Genomic DNA, 21,240 nt, shown 5'->3' with positions numbered 1-21,240 from the left:
TTATGAGACATCCAGCCTTGATCCACTCCTAGCATCAGCATCAAGAACTCGTGTGTAACAACCCCAAACAGATCAATAACACCAGCAAGACTAGACACTGCAGTTGAAAGGATTTCTTGATAGAAGTCTCCTTTTTGGGATAAGTCAGCACTGTAGTCAATTACTTTGATTGGAATTTCTCAGAAACTATTATGAGTGGACTAAGTTATTCTATTTACAGATGCCCTTTACTTGACTGGCTGAAGTTCAATGTTTACCTCCTCAGTCACCACAATCCCCTGCCAACTCTCCCACTCTTGATCATTCGACTTCGAACTCGAACCTATATTTGAACGGTGGGGGTTGGAACAGACATTCGCTGGTGATACACCGCCAAGGTCGTTATAATACTGCTTGTTCCTAGACCAAAGCGTACTGCTTGACGGCGGATGGCTGGCATCTCCACTTGACATGCCAAGGATTCTTGCCAACGCGCCACCAAAAACCGTTTTTAAGAGGACTCGCATCGTTGGCAGACAAGTACAGACAATGCCCGTTGAAACTTCAATGATAGACCACATGTATCCCTTGGCGTAGAGCCATGTGGAGTCGTAATCGCCCAGGACAAGCATTGAGAGGAGAAGGCGGGTCATAGCTGCAGCGCAATCACTGAAAACGATTGTATTAGCAAGGTAGAATTCCAAGTCATCTGCAACTTTGAGATAGAAAAAGGAATAGACATACAAAAGACCCAATGCAAAAATGAGGGACAATGCAATTTTCTGTGATTTCGGAAGCTGAATATTCCACACTTTCGGAATTGGCATCAACCAAATTACGAAATCAGTGATGATATTTACAATTGCATAGCCGACAGCAAATTGCTTAAAGTCAAAGCAAGTTCCTTCCGTTGTCCAAAAGGCGCTAATCGGATTACAGTTGAAAATAGCGAGGAAAGTCATAATGATTGCCCATACAGAGACCAGAACGATCATTCCATTGACAATTCGCAAGAAACTTGAATGCTCGAAAATGCGTCGGTACAAAAACAGCAGTGCGAGCTTCACAGTTGGGGGTCCGAGGACATAGAAGATCTGGAAGAAGTAGAGGAGCTTCGAGAATACAGCGACCTTTTCTGGTAAGAGGGTTTCTCGATGCTTGCCGAGGCCATTGATCCGACCTGAAAGAGCGTTAACATTACTAGGATTTATAACCAGCGTCAGGGCAATGGTAGTGGAAGTACTGACATCCCACAAATATCCCATATAGTATCCAGTCCCAGAAAAGGGCTACGCAAATGATCCAGTCATCTGCACCGAGAGGCAACTTTCGCAGTCGTCGAGCACCAAAGCGGGCAACAACAGCGAGTGTAGCCAATACAATGAAAATCGTGTTCACTACCCATAGTGCTGGTCCAGAGTCCTCCTGGAGTTCAGTCATATGTGCCAGTAATTGTAAAGTCCCTGGTTTGTACGAGTCAAGATTCTGATTATATGCAGAGAGCTGCCCCGTGTGTGCACCTCCATGTTGCTCATGTCTTAGACGGCAACCATTCTCAAATTTAATTTTTCAAGGATGTTGGGGACTGGAACGACGCAACTAAGCCGCCCCCAAAGATCCCTGCCATACTATATTGGCGCTAGTACGAAAGAACCAAGGCACATCTGATAGCGTGGAACTAGAGACGCTCGCGGTAACGATCGTAGAGCCAGGGCCCGCTATTATTCGGCCCCCCGACGGCATAGCGGGTATCATGGCTATGCCGTACGGAGTTCATATATGTACGGAGTACGGAGTATTGTACGCCGTGGTCTATATACCGTACCTAGTTCAACTTCCCGCATGGTACTTTTGCCCTGTTTAGTGTAGATGTAAGTTGTGCCTATGTTGCAGAAAAATGCAGCAGAATCCATTTATAATCAAGAATATCCAGTCTTGACGAACGGATACCGGTGCCCCGATCAATCAATTTATTATAGGAACACACTTCCCTCTTACAAACTTCGTTGATTGGTTCTTTTCTCATCGAAGGTCCCCGAAGTCCGGATAATATCAAAGTTCAATGGAGGTCTCCAGGCCTTCCTCCTGAGTGATAATGAATTACTCATAAAAGGTTTATACAATATGAGAGGCTACTATAGGCCGAGAAGCTATAGGTGTAATAAAAACATTTGAAGCGCTTTTTCAGAGTAGAAACTTAGAATCAAGATAATTATATGTCTTTCATACGTTGAACCGGCATAGCTTTTGATACCCGGATTTAACGAAGATTAGGTCCGACTTGATTGATCTGTTACTCCGTTAATACATAAAAAGGGACTCGGTGGAGTATGTTGATCCTAACGCCACTGCACAGAGATGTGGCCCACTGAGGGTCGCACTATTGCCCTGTGCAACACTGGGGCCGAGAACTGGAGCTTTTGCCCTTCTGGTCGCACATTGGAGGGCCCGTGTCGGAGGCGGAGAATGCCCAGATGTTTTATTAAGTACAGGTCCGCATTCTACAACTCCAACTTAACCCGAACTTGAGACCATTCAACATCAGCTGGAACAATGACCGTACCTCAACCAAAGCTCTCCTGGCAAGATTCAGCTCGCCAGGTCCAGGTAGTGCGTGATCTCTCCATAGAGAGCGTTGACCCCGCAATCGCTGCGTTTCCCGATACACATACGGGCAGGGTGATCGATTTCCCCAGAAAGCACCTCTCACAGACAGAGATTGCCATCACGGAGACTTCGGCTGAGTCCTTGGTGGCTTCGCTTGCAACGGGCAAACTGACGGCAACCGCGGTGACAAAGGCTTTTCTTCGGCGGGCTGCGATTGCTCAGAAGTTGGTGAGTGGAGCTGCAGGTTGTTTTTGGCCAACGACTTGACTTTGGAATTCTAACCAGTCATCTACTAAGACCAACTGTATCTACGAGCTTCTTCCTGAACGTGCCATCGCCCGCGCTCAGGAGCTCGACGACTATGTTACAAAGCATGGAAAGCCTTCGGGTCCGCTCCATGGTTTACCAATTAGCATCAAAGCACATGTAGGCCTTAAAGGACGAGACTTGGCTGCTGGATTCGTCAGTGGCCTAGATCGGGTGAGCAAAGACGATGCAAATATTGTGAAGATTCTCCTAGATGCTGGTGCAGTTGTTTACGCAAGAACAACGGAGCCACAAGGACTGGTCAGTAGATTTGAATATCCCGTTATGCTGAACTATAGCTGATGCCCTGCTTTTCGGGCTAGATGGCTCTTGAAACTTACAGCAATATCACTGGAACCACCACCAACCCACATAATACCGCTCTCACGCCAGGCGGTTCTTCCGGTGGAGAGTCGGCCCTACAAGCCCTTTACGGCAGTCCTTTAGGAATTGGCTCAGACATCGGTATGCTGCCAGTTTCTCTGGGTTGCTTTTCGTTGGTTGCTAAAATTATATTCAGGTGGTAGTATTCGCTCCCCTGCCGCTAATTGTGGCCTCTACGGCCTAAAGCCATCAACCGGTCGACTACCGCTAATCGGATGCGCTTCCTACCTTCTCGGATGTGAGGCAATTATGGGAACACTAGGACCTATTTCACCCACACTTGGCGGTGTTGAACTTTTTATGAAGACGATCATCGAAGCGAAGCCTTGGGTCAAAGACTCGATGATGCTTCCAATTCCTTGGAGAGACCAGGAAAAGCACATTCACCAAGATAATAAAAAGCTGACCGTCGGAGTAATGTGGACGGATGATGTCGTTACTCCCGCGCCGGCAGTGACAAGAGCCTTGAAGGAAGTGGTGGAGCGTCTTAAATTGGTGGACAACATCGAGGTTATTGAATGGAAAGCATATAAACAGAAGGAGGCTCTCGAAATTCTTGTAAGCGGTCGATATCACCTCAATGGTCGTGCTGAACTTACTAACGAGCATGTATAGACCAGGCTGTATGCTCCAGATGGTGGAAAGGCTTTTGCCAGACATGCCGAGGCCTCTGGTGAGCCATTGACACCGCTCACTGCTTGGACTTTGCGTGATACCCCTGGCATTGAAGAACTCAGCCACCAGGGCTTGTGGGACTGGACTGGCAAACGAGAGATGTTTCGCTACAGCTACCTACAAGGTTAGTACATCAATCATTCACGATGAATCTCTCATTTCTGATCTGACTCGGTTTAATACAGAGTGGAACAATGTTGCTCCTGAAATGGATGTTATACTCTGTCCCGCATTCCCCACGCCCGCCCCCCTTCACGATACTTCGAGGTACTGGGGTTACACTTCTTTATTCAATCTTCTCGATTATTCAGCTCTTGTGTTCCCTGTCACCAAGGTGGATCTCGAGAGGGATGCCAAGGACACTGCTTACATTCCGAAAAACGAATTCGACAGCTGGGCATACGAGAATTATGACCCGGTCAAGCAAAAGGATGCACCTGTTTCTTTACAGCTAGTTGCTAAGAAATTCGAGGAAGAAAAACTACTCCAGGCATTCAAAGAGATCCAGGAGAAAATCGGCCTGCCGTTTGTGGATTGTTTGGCATGAATTAGTCTCGGGGACATTGAATTTATTTAAAAGAAAATACCGGATACATATGTTGCGCAGGTCCATCTGCAAGGATAGACACTTGTCTAGGGTAAGATCCATAGGTCACCCTTATTGAACTAGGAAGGTTGCTCAAGGGGGAATACATCTGTGAGAGCGGTGTCATTCGACATATGGCCTCTTGCAGGCTTCTGAGGCTTGTACTTTGCGGTAGTATATCTCATGTGAATATATCATTTCCAAGAGGATCCTTATTAAGAATTTCCTTCCAACGAAGAGTTTTCAATGCGTTATTTTGAACATTTGTAAGGTCTGAGCAATTAAGCTTGAAATAGGTCTTCAATATTATATTACTCTGAATCAATACCCGGCTACATCTCCAACAAGTGGCGAGAAGTGCCGACTCCAACAGCCATAAAGTGGACCAGTGCTCTCCGCATTTGTGGAGACCCCGGATTTCCCTCTGACTCGAGGAAATGAGAATTTCGTTTTTGACTGATTCTGACTGCTTTTCCAAACCTTCAACGCTCAGCCAGTCTGTTTTGCAGCATTCTCCGCATGGTGTCGCTCATTCGCTCTTTTTCCCTCCGATCACCACTGCTATCCGGCCAAACTTCGGCCATTCTAGCCTTTTCGTCACAGATCTGCAAGACTAGACTCAATCCACGGCAAATCGATTTACCGCCTCATGTTGCGTATTGCTACGCGATTGATACCGTCAGGGGAGCAGCGACCATGCCTCGGGACATATATCAAATATTAAAGCCGCTGGTCTGCAGCCATCTCAGCGTGCTCGAATTCATACAATTCATACAGAAACTGATTTGATATCCTCAACGGCCCCTTCTCAATATGACTCGTCTTCATGCATTTCCTTTATTGGCAGCCCTAGGCTCGCTTGCCCTGGCCAGCCAAGATGCGTTTAAATCAAAATGTCTAAAATTCGGGGGTGAGATCGACATCCCCAATGTGAAAGTCAACTTTGCCGAGTTTGTGCAGGGAGATACCAATTTGTCGTTAGCGGACAATCCGCCTAGCTGTGGTACATTCAACCAGGCCGTCTCGGTAGATCTATGCCGAATTGCTATGGCCGTGTCAACCTCGAACACCAGCGCGATCACCCTAGAGGCTTGGTTCCCTCGTCAATACAAGGGCCGCTTCCTAAGCACCGGGAACGGTGGTGTCTCGGGGTGTAAGTCTTGTATCCGCTATGATTCTAAATCCTGCTGACCTTGATCCAGGCATTCAATATTATGACCTCGCATACACAGCACATCTAGGGTTTGCTGCCGTTGGAGCCAATAATGGACATAATGGAACCTCGGGGAAGCCATTTTACCGCCGCCCTGAAGTAATCAAAGATTATGCATATCGCTCTGTTCACACTGGAGTTGTAATAGGAAAGGAGCTCACCAAGCGATTCTACGATGAGGGCTTCAACAAAAGCTACTACCTTGGATGTTCCACTGGTGGCCGCCAAGGTTGGAAATCTGTTCAAAAATACCCCAATGACTTTGACGGGGTGGTTGCCGGCGCTCCTGCTATCAACCTAATTAACCTGTTTTCATGGAGCGCAAGTTTCTATTCTATCACTGGATCCCCAACTTCCGACACATTTCTCTCCACAGCTGAATGGAAGACTGTGCACGAAGAGATCATCCGGCAATGTGATACCATTGATGGCGCCAAAGATGGAATCATCGAGAATCCCGATCTCTGCCGTCCTGTCTTGGAAACATTGACGTGTGACCCAAGTGTCTCAAACAAAACAAGCTGTCTCACCAGCGCTCAAGTCAACACCGCCCAGCAAGTGCTATCGCCATTGTACGGAATTAATGGCACCCTGTTGTACCCCCGTATGCAGCCTGGCTCCGAGATTCTTGCCGCACCTATCATGTACAATGGCAAACCGTTCCAATACAGTGAAGACTGGTACCGCTACGTCGTCTACAACAACCCGTCCTGGAGCGGTGTCAACTTCACAGTGAACGACGCCGCCCTCGCTGTCGCCCAGAACCCATACAATATCCAAACTTGGGATGGCGATATCTCCTCCTTCAAAAAGGCCGGCGGGAAAATCCTACATTACCACGGCCTCCAAGACCAACTGATTAGTTCCGAGGACTCTAAGATGTATTATTCTCATGTCTCGAACACCATGAGACTTCCTCCTGCCCGATTGGATGATTTCTATCGCTTTTTCCCGATCAGCGGCATGGGCCATTGTGGGGGTGGCGATGGTGCCTATGGTATTGGCCAGGGACTCGGCACTTACGGTGGAACAAATCCCGAGGACAATGTGCTTATGGCAATGGTTCAGTGGGTCGAGGAAGGTATTGCACCGGAAACTGTTCGCGGTGCCAAGTTCTCTACCGGTCCTGGCTCTAAGGTTGAGTATAAGCGCAAGCACTGCCGCTGGCCTCGACGCAATGTGTTCAAGGGTCCTGGGAACTACACCAATGAGAACGCTTGGCAGTGTGTTTAAGCCTGTTTGCCACTTTTTGTGTATAGCCCTCTTTCGAGCTAGCTTGTGTCTTTATTGAAAAACTGCCAGATTTAATCCAAGTCCGATGAACCTCCATCCGGCTCATGTAAACAACCATAAAGGACGTCATATCGGCAGAAAATAAACGGAATTCATCGGCAAAACAACGCGCTCCGCAGTGGCAGACCGCCTAGCAGACTGCCCGGCTGGTTTGCAGATCAGTTGAGCTGTGTGACCACTATAATTCTGGCTCATTACTTCCCCATTATATATCACTCCTACATGAATCATTGCAAATTCTGAAAGACTATAATATATTGCATTCTCCACTGGCCCGTGCACGGATCACCATTTGAGGCCCCCAATCGAAGCTACCCCTCGGATCGCGTATATAGCGGCGACAATCCCGCGCTCGGCGTGTCTCAAGCTCACACACAAACCCTACGCGTGATTTCTCCCACCTATCAGTCAAATTATCCAGCCCCAATTGCAATGGCAGACCCCGAGATGGACGAGTTCGCACAGACTCGCGGCGCCGACGATCTATTCGATGATGAGATTATCCCTATCTCTACGGAACAGCAACAGGCGCAGACAGAGGTCATTTCCACCCCCGAACCAGAGCCCGAGGTGCAGGAAACACATATACCTGAGAAGCCAGTTCCCGAGCAGTCAATTCCACGTGGGGATACTCCGCAGCGGGGCCGTGGAGAACGAGGCCGGGGACGACGGGGCCGGGGCAAAGGAGCGCGCGGAGGACGGGACTCAGAGCAAAAGCGATCAGAAGGCTCTCCGCGTAAAAAGACTCCTGTCAATCCGCCTGCTGCGGATGTGCGCGAGGCTGGCGCTTCTAAGCCAGAGAAGTCAGTTGAGACCAAAGAGCAGGCTGCCCCGGTCGAAGAGAGTAATGGTGAAGATGTGCCAGCGAGTGGTGCCGAGGCTCAGCGTGTGCCAGCTGTTCGTGGTGATCGGAGTGCCACTGGTGGGCTGAGAAAGGTGTGTAGTACTTCTCTTACTAATAAACGAGAGTACCAAGCTGACTGTTTACTTCTAGCCTAAACTCACAGAAGAGGAACTATCCAAACGCATTGCTGCAGCCAAGGAAAACGCTGTAAAGAAGGCTGCGGCACATGCTCGTGCCGAAGCCGACCAAGCGTCATTCATGGAGCGCGAGCAGGAAGCAGCGAAGAAACGTCGCGAGGAACTCGCACACCGTCGTGTGATGGACTCAGAGCGTGAGAAAAACAGACAGCGCAAGCTCAAGGCCCAAACAGGGCGCGAGTGGGACTCGCAGAAACGCGAGGAAGATTACAACCCCCGCGGTGGAGGCAGCCAATTCCGACGCGGTATGCACGGTGGCGTGTCTGGCGCCGTGCGACGAGATTTCGAAGAAGCCCGTTCAGAAAATGCGGAAGATCACTCCGGTGGTAACCGGGGTCGTGGACGTGGAGGTCGAGGTGGCCGTGACCGTGGATCTCCACGTGCTCCCCAGGGAGATCGGCCACGCAAGGGCCTATCTGATAGTATATATGCAACACCGAGCCCTCCCGCGCCAGGATTGGACGACAAGGATGCATTCCCGGCTCTGCCCGAGGGACCTAAGAAGACGGAGACTAATCCTGTGTCTACGCCGGAGACAAAGGTCAAGCCTGAGGCTAAGCCTGTCCCTAAGTCAGAGACGAAGACTAAGGCTGAGACTAAGAAAGAGCCTGAAACCGCCCCTGCGGTATCCAAGTCACAAACTGCAATGGACAAATTGGATTCTACGTTCTCACCAATCACTGGAACTTGGGCAGACCAGTTTGACGATGAGTGACGAAATGTCTCATTGGAATATGAATCTTGATAATTTTGGTTTCATTGGTTTTCACGATTTTCCTTTTGCATTCATGACATGAAAAGACTCTTGTTTCCCTCACTTGCAATTTGATATCCCGCTTGTCCTAACGCCTTTTTGGTGGCTGACATGGCTGAGATGGCTCAGATGCATAGGTCCTCCAGCATTACATATACGCATATTGACATTCATAGCATACACTGCTTTCTTGAGCTGTAACATTTGTTATATTTTTAGTAATTGATCTTACACAGCATGGTCGGCTATTGGTTCCGCCTCTGTCCTCAAGGACGAATTTCAGTAATCGATTCATCTAGTTCAACCTGATATGAGGTACGTCGTACTCAGGCTTATTCTAGACTGTTCTTTCGAAATTTTTGTTGTGGTTCATTCAGATCTCTCTTCAAGTGTTCTGGTACAGTTATGAGTATTATGAGTGTCAACGGATGTGCTTTCAAAAGTAGAAAATATTACTCTACTTTCTGTGTTGATATTCTTCCCAAGTCCCTGTGAGTTGATACCGAGAGCAACTGCTTTTGAGACTACATACTTGAGCGCATACTACATCACTAAGCTACCCCAGGGCTAGATGCGGAGGAGCATACCGCAGAAATCCTTTCCAAGAGGTAAAGATTAACTGAAATGTCTGGATCATCTTACCGAATTGATAGATGGTTCTACCTTCCCTCTATGCTCAGTGGTTGATCTTGGATATGTCTCTTCAAGGGTTCTGTCATACTTTTGGCTCTGTGCTGATGGAACGAGCAAGATACATGCTGGCTTTGTTGACAATGTGTGAAAGTACGAGTCGGTTCTCGCATTATACCCTTCACTTTTCGGGACTCGAAAGTCAACCTCACACCCTCTTTCATCGCCTAGCAACGACAAAGTCGTGGCCCAATCTTCTAGGCATGGCAGATCGAGCCTTTGGAATTTTAGTCATTAGAGTCAAAATTTGAATGGTGACACACTCCATGGCTAGTTGAGTCGCCTCTTGCATCCGGCCAAGATTCTTGCAGGTCACCGCAAGCTCGAACATAGCAAGCACAGTATCCACATCTGTGGCACCCAGAGTCCTACTGCGACATTCAAACACTTTTCGATCAAGCGGTTCTGCATCCAGCCACCGAGATTGACGTCGGTAGGAGGATGCGAGATTGCTCATGGCCGAAAGCGTTCTGGGATCCTCTTCCCCGTAAACTCTTTTGAAACCCTCATGAGAACGCTTAAACAGTTCCTCGGCCTCTCTGTATTGGCCTTGAACCCAATAAGAGAATCCCAGCTTATTCGTAGTATTAAGCGTTCTTGGATGATCTTCTCCAAACACTCTCATGAGGGTTTCGAGTAATTGTTTCAACAGCGTTTGGGAATCAGCCCAATTCTCTTGTTTGCGGTAGACAACAACAAGCTGTTCCATGCTGTTTATTGTGTCAAGATGGTCTTCCCCAAGAACGTTTCTGCGACCCTCGACAGCTTTCATAAACAGTGGCCCGGCTTCTCCGAAGCGCCCTTGGTCTAAGAAATTCATTCCAAGGTTGTTCATTGACGTCAAGACATCAGGGTGCTCTTCGCTGAACAGTTTTTTCCGAGATTCCAGAACGCGCTTGTGCAGCACCTCTGCATCTTCAAATCTTTCTTGTTTATCATATGACCGAGCTAGATTGCTCGTTGTGGTGAGATTATCTGGGTCTTCCTCCCCGAAGTCGCGGCGCACTTCAAGAACTTGCATGTGAATATTTTCCGCCTTTTTCCATTGACCTTGCAGCCAGTAGTTATTCCCAAGATTATTCATTCCATGTAGTGTTTCTTCATGACGATCCCCCAGAACTTTCTTTCGGGTGTCAAGGACTTCCAGGTGAAGTGCTTCCGCATCCTGGAGTCGTCCTAGATTGTCGTAAGTCAAGGCAAGATTAGCCATGGACGTCAGAGTCTCTTGGTGTTCATCTTCCTGCGGAGCTTGAGCACATGCTGGTTTAATTCTTCGGCTTCTGCCCATTTGCCTGTTTGCATGTAGACAAGTGCTACCCGCGAAGCACAAGCAAGGCTCTGCTCATGTTCCGCTGGCAGCACCTTCTGTGTTTCGCTCCTGGATTTCTCTGCCATTCGCTTCATTTCTGCCAGATCTCCACTTCTCCATGCATACCACGCACTTTTGTATAGTAAAAAGGCCCAATCCATGATGGATTCTTTTGAGGCTGGACGTTTTGACATTGACGCAGCGGCTTTGACATGAGGGAAGAGCGCCTGGTACTTCTCCCAATACTCATAACCACCACCGGGAAAGTCGCGACAAAGATTGTGGACAAATCTTGCTTTCGGTGCCTCAATTCCACCATGGAAATCAAGCCAGTTCCGTGTAGCCAATTGAACCAATGCATGCATCGCAAATATTTTCTCTTCGCCAACTGTGACGAATGAATAGTTCCGCAATAAAACAAGATCATTTTCGAAAATTTCATCATCATCTGAGTCACTGTCTTCGCCGTCATCTTCATCGGATGAATTGTTTTCTATTTGACTCGAGGCTTCATCCTTCTTGTCGTCGTGCAACACATATTCAGGAATCCCTTGGCGATCGAAGAAACTCATCAAAGACAAAAGATCAGCTGCAGATTTTCTAGCTTGCTGAATATAGTCAAAGGATATCTGCCACGTTATGAGTATAGAGTTGGAAGCTTCCCAGTCACGCTGCGGGTTTCCACTTTGATGCTCAAGTAACTTGATGCGCCTTCGTTCACTCTTTTGGAACTGTTCGAGATACTGTTGGATTGTGCGTCGAGGAGCTCGGTGTGCCATGTACGCGACAGCCTGAACAATAGCCAGAGGCATATATTCGAGAGTCTCAGCTAGACTCCGGATATCTTCCTCACTTTCCTGCAGGCGGAGCTTTTTGTGTATCAGTGCTCGGGCATGTAATTCATCTGGCTCAATGTGAACCACATTGCTGTCATTGACAACTTTCCAGGCAGATTGCTTGTTCCGGGTGGTCAGGATCACTGATCCATTTTCATATCTGGGGATGTAAGTGATCAGAGGATGTTTGATGTTTTGATCTGGCGATGGTCGCGCATGAAGGAAGTCATCGTCATCAATGTTATCGAGGATCATGATCCATTTGCCCCTTTTTGAATCCAGGAGCCAGTCGTGAACTAGCTCGAAGACGTTGACATTTGGGTCCTCGTAGCCTGGGATCTTGGCCCGTCTGCTGAGGTCTTCGTAACTTTGTTTAAATCGGGCGGCATTGCTTGCGTGTATCCAGAAAACCCAAACATTAGGGGATTTCTCACGCACTCGATACGAATATTCAATTGCCAATTGTGATTTTCTTGTTGTTTTTCAGTATTGGAACCGATGAGGGTTGATAGGGGCTTACCCGATCCCACCAAGGCCGACCAGCGCCACTCGCGACGAAGGGGTAGCGCACAATCGATCGATTTGGTCAATCTGGCCTTGTCGATCGATGAAGTCAGGGTCACGGATAAATGGGACCGTGGAGAAAGGTAGAGGTGGCGTCTCGGGTGTTTCTGCCCTGTCAGCAGCGCTTCTCTCAGGACTATTCACCTGCACTAACTCACTTGGAGGTAGATGTAACTGAGCGTTGATTACACCGCTGTTGATACCGACCTGTATCCCATAATTTCCATCGCCAAAAGATATGTTTGATGACATTTTGTAGTCTGTTTGCTTGTCAATGTCGATGTGCTTTAAGGTGCATTCTAAGGAATCATCGGCCCTAACTCCACGTGATGGGTCACGCCAATGCCTAAGACTACATTCCGGCATTCCCAAGAGTAAGGATTCATCGTGAACAATGCAAGAATGGTTACCGGTGGACTTTTGTGGCTTTCTGGGGTTTTTCGAAGATGGGAAACGCTTCTTTTTACTCGAGAGCGTCTCGCCTCTAATCCCAAAATTTTGACCCATTCATCTCTCCTAGATCTCTGGAAACCTGCAGTTATAGACAGATTTTAGGTGGCTGGGATTTCTAATATCCCTGCCTATACAGGCTAGTATATATAAGCTAGACGTACGCAGAAAACAGCTGTTCCACAGCTATTTTATATATGTATTAATAATGGGCTTTGATGGGGGCCTTGTGGGCCCCCATTGATAGGCTCTGGGGCCTACAACCCACTATGGCTTTGCGGAGGTCTAGTCTTCGGGCGGCCATTTTTCTGCGAAAATTTATCTATAGCAGAGTAGATGTTTCCAGAAAGCCCAGGCATTGTTCAGTGTCCTTTTCGAGGTGAAAAACAAAACGTCCGAGTGAACCATATCAGATCTCGATTGCTCATACTCCGTATAGAATCCAAAGTGGATATGATTGGTGGAGTCTCGCGTCAACTGGCAGGTGTACAGGTGCATGCAGCCAAGATATTCTCCGAGAACGAAACGGCTATACGGGATAAATTGTATGAAATGTGAATGACGTAGAAGTGTTCAGATCGAGGGTAATAAAAAAGCACAAATGTGGTCTCCTCGATGAGTAGAGGCGATAAACAATACGTGAACATGATACACAAGTTAAGTATAGTATAAGGACCATTCGAAATTGCGGGAATCCGGGGATCCCCAATGAGTATGTTAGCTGCATCGACACCCCGGGAGAGCTCGGTTACTGAGTGCCGGTTGAACCGAATGAGTTGACTAATGAAAACCTCCAATTTCCCCACAAGTTCCAAGTGGAGTCTTAAAGGGTTCTCCTATTCTTCTTTGATGGGAAACTATACATCGAAATGGTTTCAACGGAGAAGACAGATGACGCCCAACCACCTTCACCCAGCTTGGTGCCCGAACAAGAAAATGAACATGTACTCCCGGAAAAAAGAGTCAACGGGGGCCTTGATGCTTGGCTAAATGTCCTCGCAGGTTTCTGTGTTTTTGTGAACTCATGGTTAGTTGAGATTGTTGCCAGATTCCCTTTGTATTAAGCTAATTTTTGCTACAGGGGCCTGTTGACCACTTATGGCGCGTTTCAAGAGTATTACCAGACAGTCCTTCTATCAAATGAGACACCATCCACAATCTCATGGGTGGGCAGTATCCAAGGCACTCTTATCCCATTAGTCGGTCTTGCTACGGGGCCTTTAGTTGATGTGGGATACTTGCGCCCTCTAATTCTGGCCGGAAGTTTCTTGACTGTATTCGGAATGATGATGACCAGTCTCGCCACTTCCTACTATCAGGTAAATCTAAATCTATCGTTTGGAGTTTCCCGTGTTCTGACACGACCAGGTATTGCTCGCACAAGGATTCTGCGTCGGAATGGGAGGCGGCATTTCCTACATCCCAGCCCTCGTCGTGATCTCCGCCAGTTTCACCACCAAACGCCCAATTGCCATCGGCTGCGCTTCAATCGGGTCTAGCGTGGGGGCCGTCATCTTCCCCATCATGTTCCGCCAACTGCAACCTAAAATCGGATTTCCATGGGCTGTCCGCAGCATCGGCTTCATCAGTCTGTTCCTTGCTATCATATCATGTGTAATTCTATGTCGAAAACCAGGCCAAAGAACCCATGCAAGAAGTCTGATCGATTGGAGCGCCTTCCGCGAGCCCTCGTTCATGATGTTCTCGCTCTCACTCACGTGTGTCATGCTCGCATATTACGTGCCAATTTTCTATATCGCCTCCTACGCCCGTACGGTCGTGCATACCAGCACCGATCTTAGCTTCTATATGGTTGCCATTGTCAACGGCACGTCGGTCATCGGTCGTGTCGTCCCATATCTGCTTGTCGCATATATCAAGCCCATTGGGATTTTGATATTTGCCGTGGTAGCGTCGGCGATTGCGATGTTCACATGGATCGCGGCTACTGGTATGGCTGGCTTTATGGTCTGGGCATGCTACTGGGGAGCTCTGAGTGGTGTGTTGGTCACGGCGCCGACTTCCATTGTGGCGCATCCGATTTTCTGTCCGGATTCGAGCTTTCTGGGGACCCGTTTGGGTATGATGTGGGGGATATCGTCTTTCGGGTCGCTTGCTGGGACTCCGATTGCGGGTGCTTTGGTAAATCTTGAGACCGCGGAGTTTTTGCGTGCTCAGGTTTTTGCAGGGTGCATGATGGTTGGTGCTGTCTTGCTGCAGGTTTGGCCAACTTTCAGGGTGGCTCGGTATGATCTAGAGCATCCTCGTAAAAAATAAACAATACTAGAAGTTGGAGCGTAAGAATAACTTTCTGCATCAACCCCAATTAAGTAAATATGATTGAAGTCTATGGTAGATCTAGTCATAATTTCCACACTTTCTTGGTATATTCTATGTAAAACTACTATCTGAGAAGACTGTTAAAGGATACTTTCCAGAAGAGGGCTGCTAGGTCGTCTAGGTGCATCGGGCAAATACGATACCAGTTGGTTGAGTATTGAAGAAAATTTACAGACAGTGTATGAGCTTTGGCACAAACATGATTAAGGCCACATAAGCAGCTGCCTATCAGTCTATGCGTTCACCGATCAATATCCTAGGAAAAAAGTTTTGCTATGCTTGTTTTGTCTTTGCTTGGTCCTAGAAAGCGCTGTTGATCCGCCATGTCCTTCAACTCAGATATTCGTATATATCTATATATTTGATGCGTGTACCATCCACACATGGAGCGGAGGTAAGATGTTATTTTGGAGAATATGAAGTTTATAGTGCTATCGCTGCCATAAATCTATCTATATAACTCCGTGGGCACGAGAGACAAAGGGGGAGACACAAATCCCACAAGTTCACCGAGCAAGCTACATCTTAGTGATGCAATATTCTGCACAATAATGTGACTTTCTGGGTTGCCGAAGGTCACAAATTGGACTGTTCTTACTAAATAGGTTGGTGCAACGGTGGTAAGAAAAACCAGCTGGCAGATCAAACAGCTCACTATGTATACAAATCAAATTTAGATATAAACACCCCGTTCATCAAAAATAGGGTATTCATGGTCTACATGATTGATACACATGACTATGTACCTTAATGATAGGCCAATCAAGAAAGGGCGATGTATACTCATTATGACATCATCTGGGATCATGGCAAGGAATGAGGTCAAGGCCAAAAGAACATATATAAGTCCAAGTGCACGAGTAACTCGGCTTAGATCAAATACCCATTAGTTGTACAAATTCAACCACAAATATTTACACTCACCTACAAAAGGGAAATTTATCAACACTTAAATCGTCAGTATACAAGCTTCTTGTTACAACACCGCACCCTACCATCCACTCCTCTCATAAGTCTATCGCCTCACAGCCTCTTAGCTATCGATATGGATAATTTTTCTAACAGCTTCATGTGCAGTCAAACTCAACTATAACAAAATGGGTATCGAGAGCAGCCTCAACCAGCAAACGACTGCCGTCAACGGAGGTAGCAGTGCCCAACCCACACCCGCTAACTCCGACGACGGATCAGGATGGGGCGACAGGCTATGGCTAGGTGGCAAAAATGAGGGACTGGGTCATGCAGATGTACGTGGTATAGTGTTGCCAGGAGTAATGGCAGAAGTTGATTAGTCTTTCTCATATCGCAGGCTCCTAATCCGAAATCAACAATGGGCGGCTTCCTTGCTTTGGATGAACAGAAGACGCGCGGAGAAAGCAAACTCTCTGAACGTCAGAACTTGGTCGACTTTGAGAAGACCAGTGTCAGACCTATCAATGCCGAAGGAGAGCCCACTTGCGCCAGTGAGGATCATTCTTTCATGAAGCATAAGGCTGGAGATCCGGACACATATCCCGGATGGAGTACAGTCAAGAACATTTTCGGCAGGTGAGTTCCCTCGTCTTTTTTTAAGATACATAGCATGATTGGTATTGATCAAATCCAATTTGTCACAGCGGATAAAACCGGTTATGCTACTAGGATAAAGGTGGATTTGCTACACTCACACGTATCTTAATTGTAAATTGGAATTTAACATGTCGAACGCGTCTCAAAAATTTCAAAGCCTAATTGTAAAACTGTGGAATATCTTACACGAACAAACTCTTGTGATATCTAGACAAGTGCCATCAGCCTCAGGGTATTAAGCCTAGAGAGACGATTTGGCCTGAAGTTTTTCAAGTTCACCCAACGCGCATCCAACGGCATCAACTGCCATTCCATATCCAGCTTGGAATCCAGTTCCCCCAGCGCCGTAGTTGTGAACAACGAGGCCCTTTCGCTCCGAACCATCAATTTGCACGACTTCACTGGCAACTCGCGCACCTCCCTCTCGTGATGGGCGCAAGCCTGCAAATGCTGCAAGGATTTCTGTATTGGGTGACTCAAGCTCTGGTAACATGGCCTTGGTGCGGGATAATATAGACTCGGTCTCTTCTCCCAGTGTATCAGGCAAGCTATCACTGTTAGTCCTTGAAGCATCCACAGAAAAAATATGGATCTATTCGACTCACCCGACTCCCTTCTGCATATATCCACCAAGAATGACATTACCCTTCGAGTGTGGTCGAGGGATGATATATGTTTCATAATCCTTTCCGTGTCTCATCACATTTTGATCGATGTGTGTTGCCTTCGCAAGCAGAATCTGGCCTCTGGTGGGGTAGCACTTAGGGTCCTCGACTCCCTTTAAGGTACGAGCAGCGTTACCGGTGCAGTTAAAGACCACCTTTGTATCCTTGCTGAGGAATCCTGAGGTGACACCCGAGACCTTTTTGCGGATGACCCGCACACCGTACTCCTGTCTGAGTCTTTGAAGGAGGTAGCGAATGTGCATTGGGGCATTGAGAGTTACTGTGGTGAATTTGACACCACATGCAACACCCTCTGGTAGATCTTTCTGGGGAATCTCTTTGTACTGTAGGTTTATTGTGTTAGCAACTTGAATCGAAGCAGCTATTGGTAATCGACTCACGTCCTTCAGATAGCTAGCCATGGAATCGAGCTTTGTGCGCGACGGCATTTCATCCCAGTACTCGGTAGAAGGAGTTTCCCGAACAAATGCCTTCATGCTATCTTGTGCTGCAAGTTTAAGAAGGTGCTTGTACCCGAGTTGATCCCATCGCAAGGCATTCTTATCACTCGCAGAAAGGGCAGAGAAGTTTGCGCCAGCCCTAGATCACGTTAGTATCATTGAAAACACATTCGATATCTACCAATATGAATAAGGTCGAGCCGACTTACCATGGCGAAGTATAGTTTATGGATGTATCACCCGGGAGGTGCTCAGCTATGATGGTTGTTTGGCTGGCATAGCCCTGCTCAGCAAGAACAAGAGCAACATTCAGTCCAATGATGCCAGCACTTAAGAAAAAAAAGAATGTTAGCTCTAATCTGCAAGCAGCAGTGAAGAAATTCTTTTTTGGAGCCGCACCCAATAATTACCACAGATTCGCTCTTCATTGTGACTAGCTTGATGTTCGAAAACTCAATAAAATGACTGGAACTCAATTTGCCTAGGGGGCGCCTCTAATTTAAATTAAAAGAAACTAGAGCTTGTCGGTTTCTTCGGAGACTTCTTTGACTCATTTTGATTTGATATTCTTATCTTATGTCTAGCTTGCAATATAGATCCATGGATGAGATTCCACGTGTAAACGAGCGCCTATCTCGGAGGCGCAGGATTTGGGGATGCTCCGATTGGCGGCATTGAGCTGTGGGGTAGGCGGTGTAGCTTGTGATTGGCGCCCGTGATTCTCGTGTCGCCTCAATCGGAAATGTATGTATATCTCGGCTGATAAAGGGTTTGGGGACTGATTATCAGCACATGGCACTGGGGAAAGTGGATCCCAATCGAAGGGCTCATATCTCCCAATTTTCAGGTTTGCCAAACTTGCGGTGTCCTATTTGGGACAATCTTTGGAGATATGGAATAATCCAAAGTCGAAAGTCAAGTGAGTGAAAATTTATTGCTTTTGTTGAAAAAGCTAGGAGAAAAATCCATGTATAGTAGGTATACAGGATTTTGAGCTGAGAAAATCCTGCAAGGCTACAAAACAATTTGAGAAGGGTCTACAAAAAGCGCAGGCATAGAATGAACACACTGGGCGCGACAATGCATGGTGAGTCGTGGAAAATAGCTGTAAAGGGTTTCAAATTAAGCATCTACCTGGGCATGTCATAGAATTAAACACGAATGTGAGAATAATGTGTGGAAAGGTATTGATTATGTAGGCTATTTAACAGAAAAAAACGACTCCTAAACTTCACTATGTTTCCCATAGTCAGCAACTTGAGTAACATGCTGTCCATTTCCCTCAACTGGAACTCCGTCGAGTTCTGGGATAATGGGATCATCCAAGTCGCTCTTTCTGAAGCAAAGGTAAAACAGACATCCCGCCACGAATCCCACAATTGCGAGAGATCCATACATCCAAACAAGCTTTGGATCTTCTGAAACTGGGCTTAAACCAATGCAGATAGCCGCCGCAATGCCAATCATAAGCCAGAAAAGTGCGGAGATAAAGGAGCGCAGGCTAAAGTAAGATATGATTAGTTTCAGATGAACAGTATCCTGGAGGGGTTGGTTCAACTCACTTTTTCGGAGCATGTGTGAAGGCAATTTCCAAGCCAGTAACAATGACAAAGGCTTCGGAGAATGCGACGAAAATATACGCAGGGGCCTGGATCCAGACGTGGATGCTCTTTTCTGGGGAGATGTAGATGTAATGCTGCAGCACGCTGGCATAGACCATGGAGATCGAGACAAGAAGGAAACCGGCGAATATTCGGCGGACTGGGCTGAAGTTGATGTTGAACTTGCGAAGCACTGGATACAGGCCCACTAGAGATACGTTGTCAGCGAATATTTTCTGATATCAACCCGTCAATACTCACAGTCAAGAAGGGGGATGAAGATGCACAACGCAATCGGGTCGAGGTTTTGCAGGAGATCGTTCGGGGTTCCGTGCAGCGCCATTTGTCCAGCTTGAGAGATAAGATTGTTCCAAATCTGGACCCAGCAAACAAAGTAGAAGGGGAAGAAAATAAACATCTGTAATATTTGTCAGTATAGCTCACCGCAGAAGTTTTTAACTTTGACTTACTCTACAGCTTTTGAAGCCTCGGCGGACATCCGAGACGTACTGATCCGTGTAACGTGGTGAAGATGCAAATGAATACTTGCTTAAACGTCCGGAAGCCTGTAGGGATGATGGCTTTGCGCTTTCGAAATTCTTCTCCTGTCGAGCAATGTTCATGACCTTGCATGCATCAATAATAGCAGATCCCTGAGGAGGAGTTTTCACATATCGCTTCTGCCCGGACAAGAAGATGATACCCGAGAGAACGATTGCACTGGAGGTCATTAGCGATGTAACCAATATTTTTCTCATTCCAACTTACATTAATGGGATCAAATATGCAAGCCAGAAAGAGTGCTTTGCCTCAACATTGACGGTAATTAATGGGGAGAGGGCGCCAACATTGACGACCCAGTAGAACCACATAAAAAGACGTTGTACGGTCAATTCAGGATCAACAACGACACGCTCGCCTGATTTGAGAGTTTTCAGAACTGGCTGTGCGTTTTGGTATTGCTCAGCACACATGGGAGTGACATTGGCCTTGATTCCACCTGTTCCCAGGCCAATGACGACCATTGCAGTAACCAACCCACCAAAGCCCGCATCACTCTTGAGGCCCGCTGGCGTCGCGGTGGCGACCAGGATGGTCAACCCGACGATATAAATTCCCAGAGAAATTGTGATGGCTTTGAATTTGCCTAGATATTGATCTAGTGCACTGTTAGCAACAATGCTACAAGATCCAAGGGAAATGTTGATCTAACCTGCAACGATTGCGCCGATGATTGTGGAGGCATAAGCCCAAAATTTAAAGAAGTTTCCAAGAGCAGATGCAGTGGATTGTCCTCTGCCTAGAGCACCAGGGAGACCGGAACTAGGATCATAGGGGTTACTAGATACAAAAAGCAGTTAGACATTGCTCCCAGGATCTCCACTAATTGTGGAAAGGCTTAACGTACTTGATATAATTTTGCATGGGACCGCTAAGGCCAAAATAAGTGAACCGTTCGCCAAGCTAATACGTCAATGTTAGCGTGCTTCACCACGTGGAAGGTGGAGCAACATACCTCAACGACAAGAATTAACAATGCGACACGTGGGAACTTGTCAGGAATACGCCGGAGTCCGGCATAGGGATCATTAGGAGACTGGTCAACCTTGTCCAGTTCCTCTGAGTTTCTTCGGTTATCGACTGAGACAGAATCCATCTCGGATATAAAAGGTAGTGTGTAAAGTGATGTGTGAGAAAAAAAAATCCATGTCACAGAGGAACAGCGTTTTAATTTAACCAACTCGGTCAGTGGAAGGTTCAACATTAGGAACGAATCCGGGGTGCAGGATCCACCTTGGACCCGCAGATAGGAGAACCTCCCGAGGTCCACACCAATGCCTATCGCCTTAGATCGGAGCCGATACTGTGGCCGATGCCGCCAACCGGAGTCCTGCATTCTATCCGAGACGTATCGAA

The 21,240-nt window shown here is 47.2% G+C and overlaps 9 protein-coding genes across 9 annotated transcripts; 5 read left to right on the top strand and 4 right to left on the bottom strand.

The window, feature by feature from the left end:
* Positions 1-227: 227 nt before the first annotated feature.
* Positions 228-1,419, bottom strand: N7500_006242 (uncharacterized protein; the record flags this gene model as incomplete). The annotated part of the gene is made up of 2 exons (XM_056677386.1): positions 228-1,159; positions 1,227-1,419. The coding sequence occupies 2 exons, from the start codon at positions 1,417-1,419 to the stop codon at positions 228-230; spliced, it is 1,125 nt and encodes a 374-aa protein (XP_056532386.1).
* A 1,113-nt stretch (positions 1,420-2,532) lies between these two features.
* On the top strand, positions 2,533-4,498 carry N7500_006241 (Amidase; the record flags this gene model as incomplete). The annotated part of the gene is made up of 6 exons (XM_056677385.1): positions 2,533-2,814; positions 2,872-3,153; positions 3,216-3,357; positions 3,413-3,834; positions 3,892-4,075; positions 4,137-4,498. The coding sequence occupies 6 exons, from the start codon at positions 2,533-2,535 to the stop codon at positions 4,496-4,498; spliced, it is 1,674 nt and encodes a 557-aa protein (XP_056532385.1).
* Positions 4,499-5,350: 852 nt separating this feature from the next.
* On the top strand, positions 5,351-6,983 carry faeB-2 (putative feruloyl esterase; the record flags this gene model as incomplete). Its single annotated transcript, XM_056677384.1, has 2 exons — positions 5,351-5,690; positions 5,740-6,983. The coding sequence occupies 2 exons, from the start codon at positions 5,351-5,353 to the stop codon at positions 6,981-6,983; spliced, it is 1,584 nt and encodes a 527-aa protein (XP_056532384.1).
* A 492-nt stretch (positions 6,984-7,475) lies between these two features.
* N7500_006239 (uncharacterized protein) lies at positions 7,476-8,799 on the top strand (the record flags this gene model as incomplete). Its single annotated transcript, XM_056677383.1, has 2 exons — positions 7,476-7,979; positions 8,038-8,799. The coding sequence occupies 2 exons, from the start codon at positions 7,476-7,478 to the stop codon at positions 8,797-8,799; spliced, it is 1,266 nt and encodes a 421-aa protein (XP_056532383.1).
* An 889-nt stretch (positions 8,800-9,688) lies between these two features.
* N7500_006238 (kinesin) lies at positions 9,689-12,489 on the bottom strand (the record flags this gene model as incomplete). The annotated part of the gene is made up of 3 exons (XM_056677382.1): positions 9,689-10,768; positions 10,846-12,145; positions 12,194-12,489. The coding sequence occupies 3 exons, from the start codon at positions 12,487-12,489 to the stop codon at positions 9,689-9,691; spliced, it is 2,676 nt and encodes an 891-aa protein (XP_056532382.1).
* Positions 12,490-13,556: 1,067 nt separating this feature from the next.
* On the top strand, positions 13,557-14,964 carry N7500_006237 (putative MFS monocarboxylate transporter; the record flags this gene model as incomplete). Its single annotated transcript, XM_056677381.1, has 3 exons — positions 13,557-13,714; positions 13,769-14,006; positions 14,056-14,964. The coding sequence occupies 3 exons, from the start codon at positions 13,557-13,559 to the stop codon at positions 14,962-14,964; spliced, it is 1,305 nt and encodes a 434-aa protein (XP_056532381.1).
* A 1,160-nt stretch (positions 14,965-16,124) lies between these two features.
* Positions 16,125-16,579, top strand: N7500_006236 (uncharacterized protein; the record flags this gene model as incomplete). Its single annotated transcript, XM_056677380.1, has 2 exons — positions 16,125-16,274; positions 16,337-16,579. The coding sequence occupies 2 exons, from the start codon at positions 16,125-16,127 to the stop codon at positions 16,577-16,579; spliced, it is 393 nt and encodes a 130-aa protein (XP_056532380.1).
* A 258-nt stretch (positions 16,580-16,837) lies between these two features.
* N7500_006235 (FAD-dependent oxidoreductase) lies at positions 16,838-18,150 on the bottom strand (the record flags this gene model as incomplete). The annotated part of the gene is made up of 5 exons (XM_056677379.1): positions 16,838-17,144; positions 17,202-17,605; positions 17,663-17,861; positions 17,932-18,051; positions 18,122-18,150. The coding sequence occupies 5 exons, from the start codon at positions 18,148-18,150 to the stop codon at positions 16,838-16,840; spliced, it is 1,059 nt and encodes a 352-aa protein (XP_056532379.1).
* Positions 18,151-18,946: 796 nt separating this feature from the next.
* Positions 18,947-20,980, bottom strand: N7500_006234 (Major facilitator superfamily domain general substrate transporter; the record flags this gene model as incomplete). Its single annotated transcript, XM_056677378.1, has 8 exons — positions 18,947-19,223; positions 19,285-19,531; positions 19,585-19,741; positions 19,794-20,043; positions 20,092-20,482; positions 20,537-20,664; positions 20,732-20,787; positions 20,840-20,980. 8 exons carry the CDS (start codon positions 20,978-20,980, stop codon positions 18,947-18,949), a joined length of 1,647 nt encoding a protein of 548 aa, XP_056532378.1.
* Positions 20,981-21,240: the final 260 nt, after the last annotated feature.

This window comes from Penicillium coprophilum (assembly GCF_028826855.1).
Source record: "Penicillium coprophilum strain IBT 35676 chromosome Unknown utg000004l_segment0_segment0, whole genome shotgun sequence".
Taxonomy (NCBI): domain Eukaryota; kingdom Fungi; phylum Ascomycota; class Eurotiomycetes; order Eurotiales; family Aspergillaceae; genus Penicillium; species Penicillium coprophilum.
Note: the sequence above shows the minus strand (reverse complement) of the source record. Positions and strands in the feature narration are given on the sequence as shown.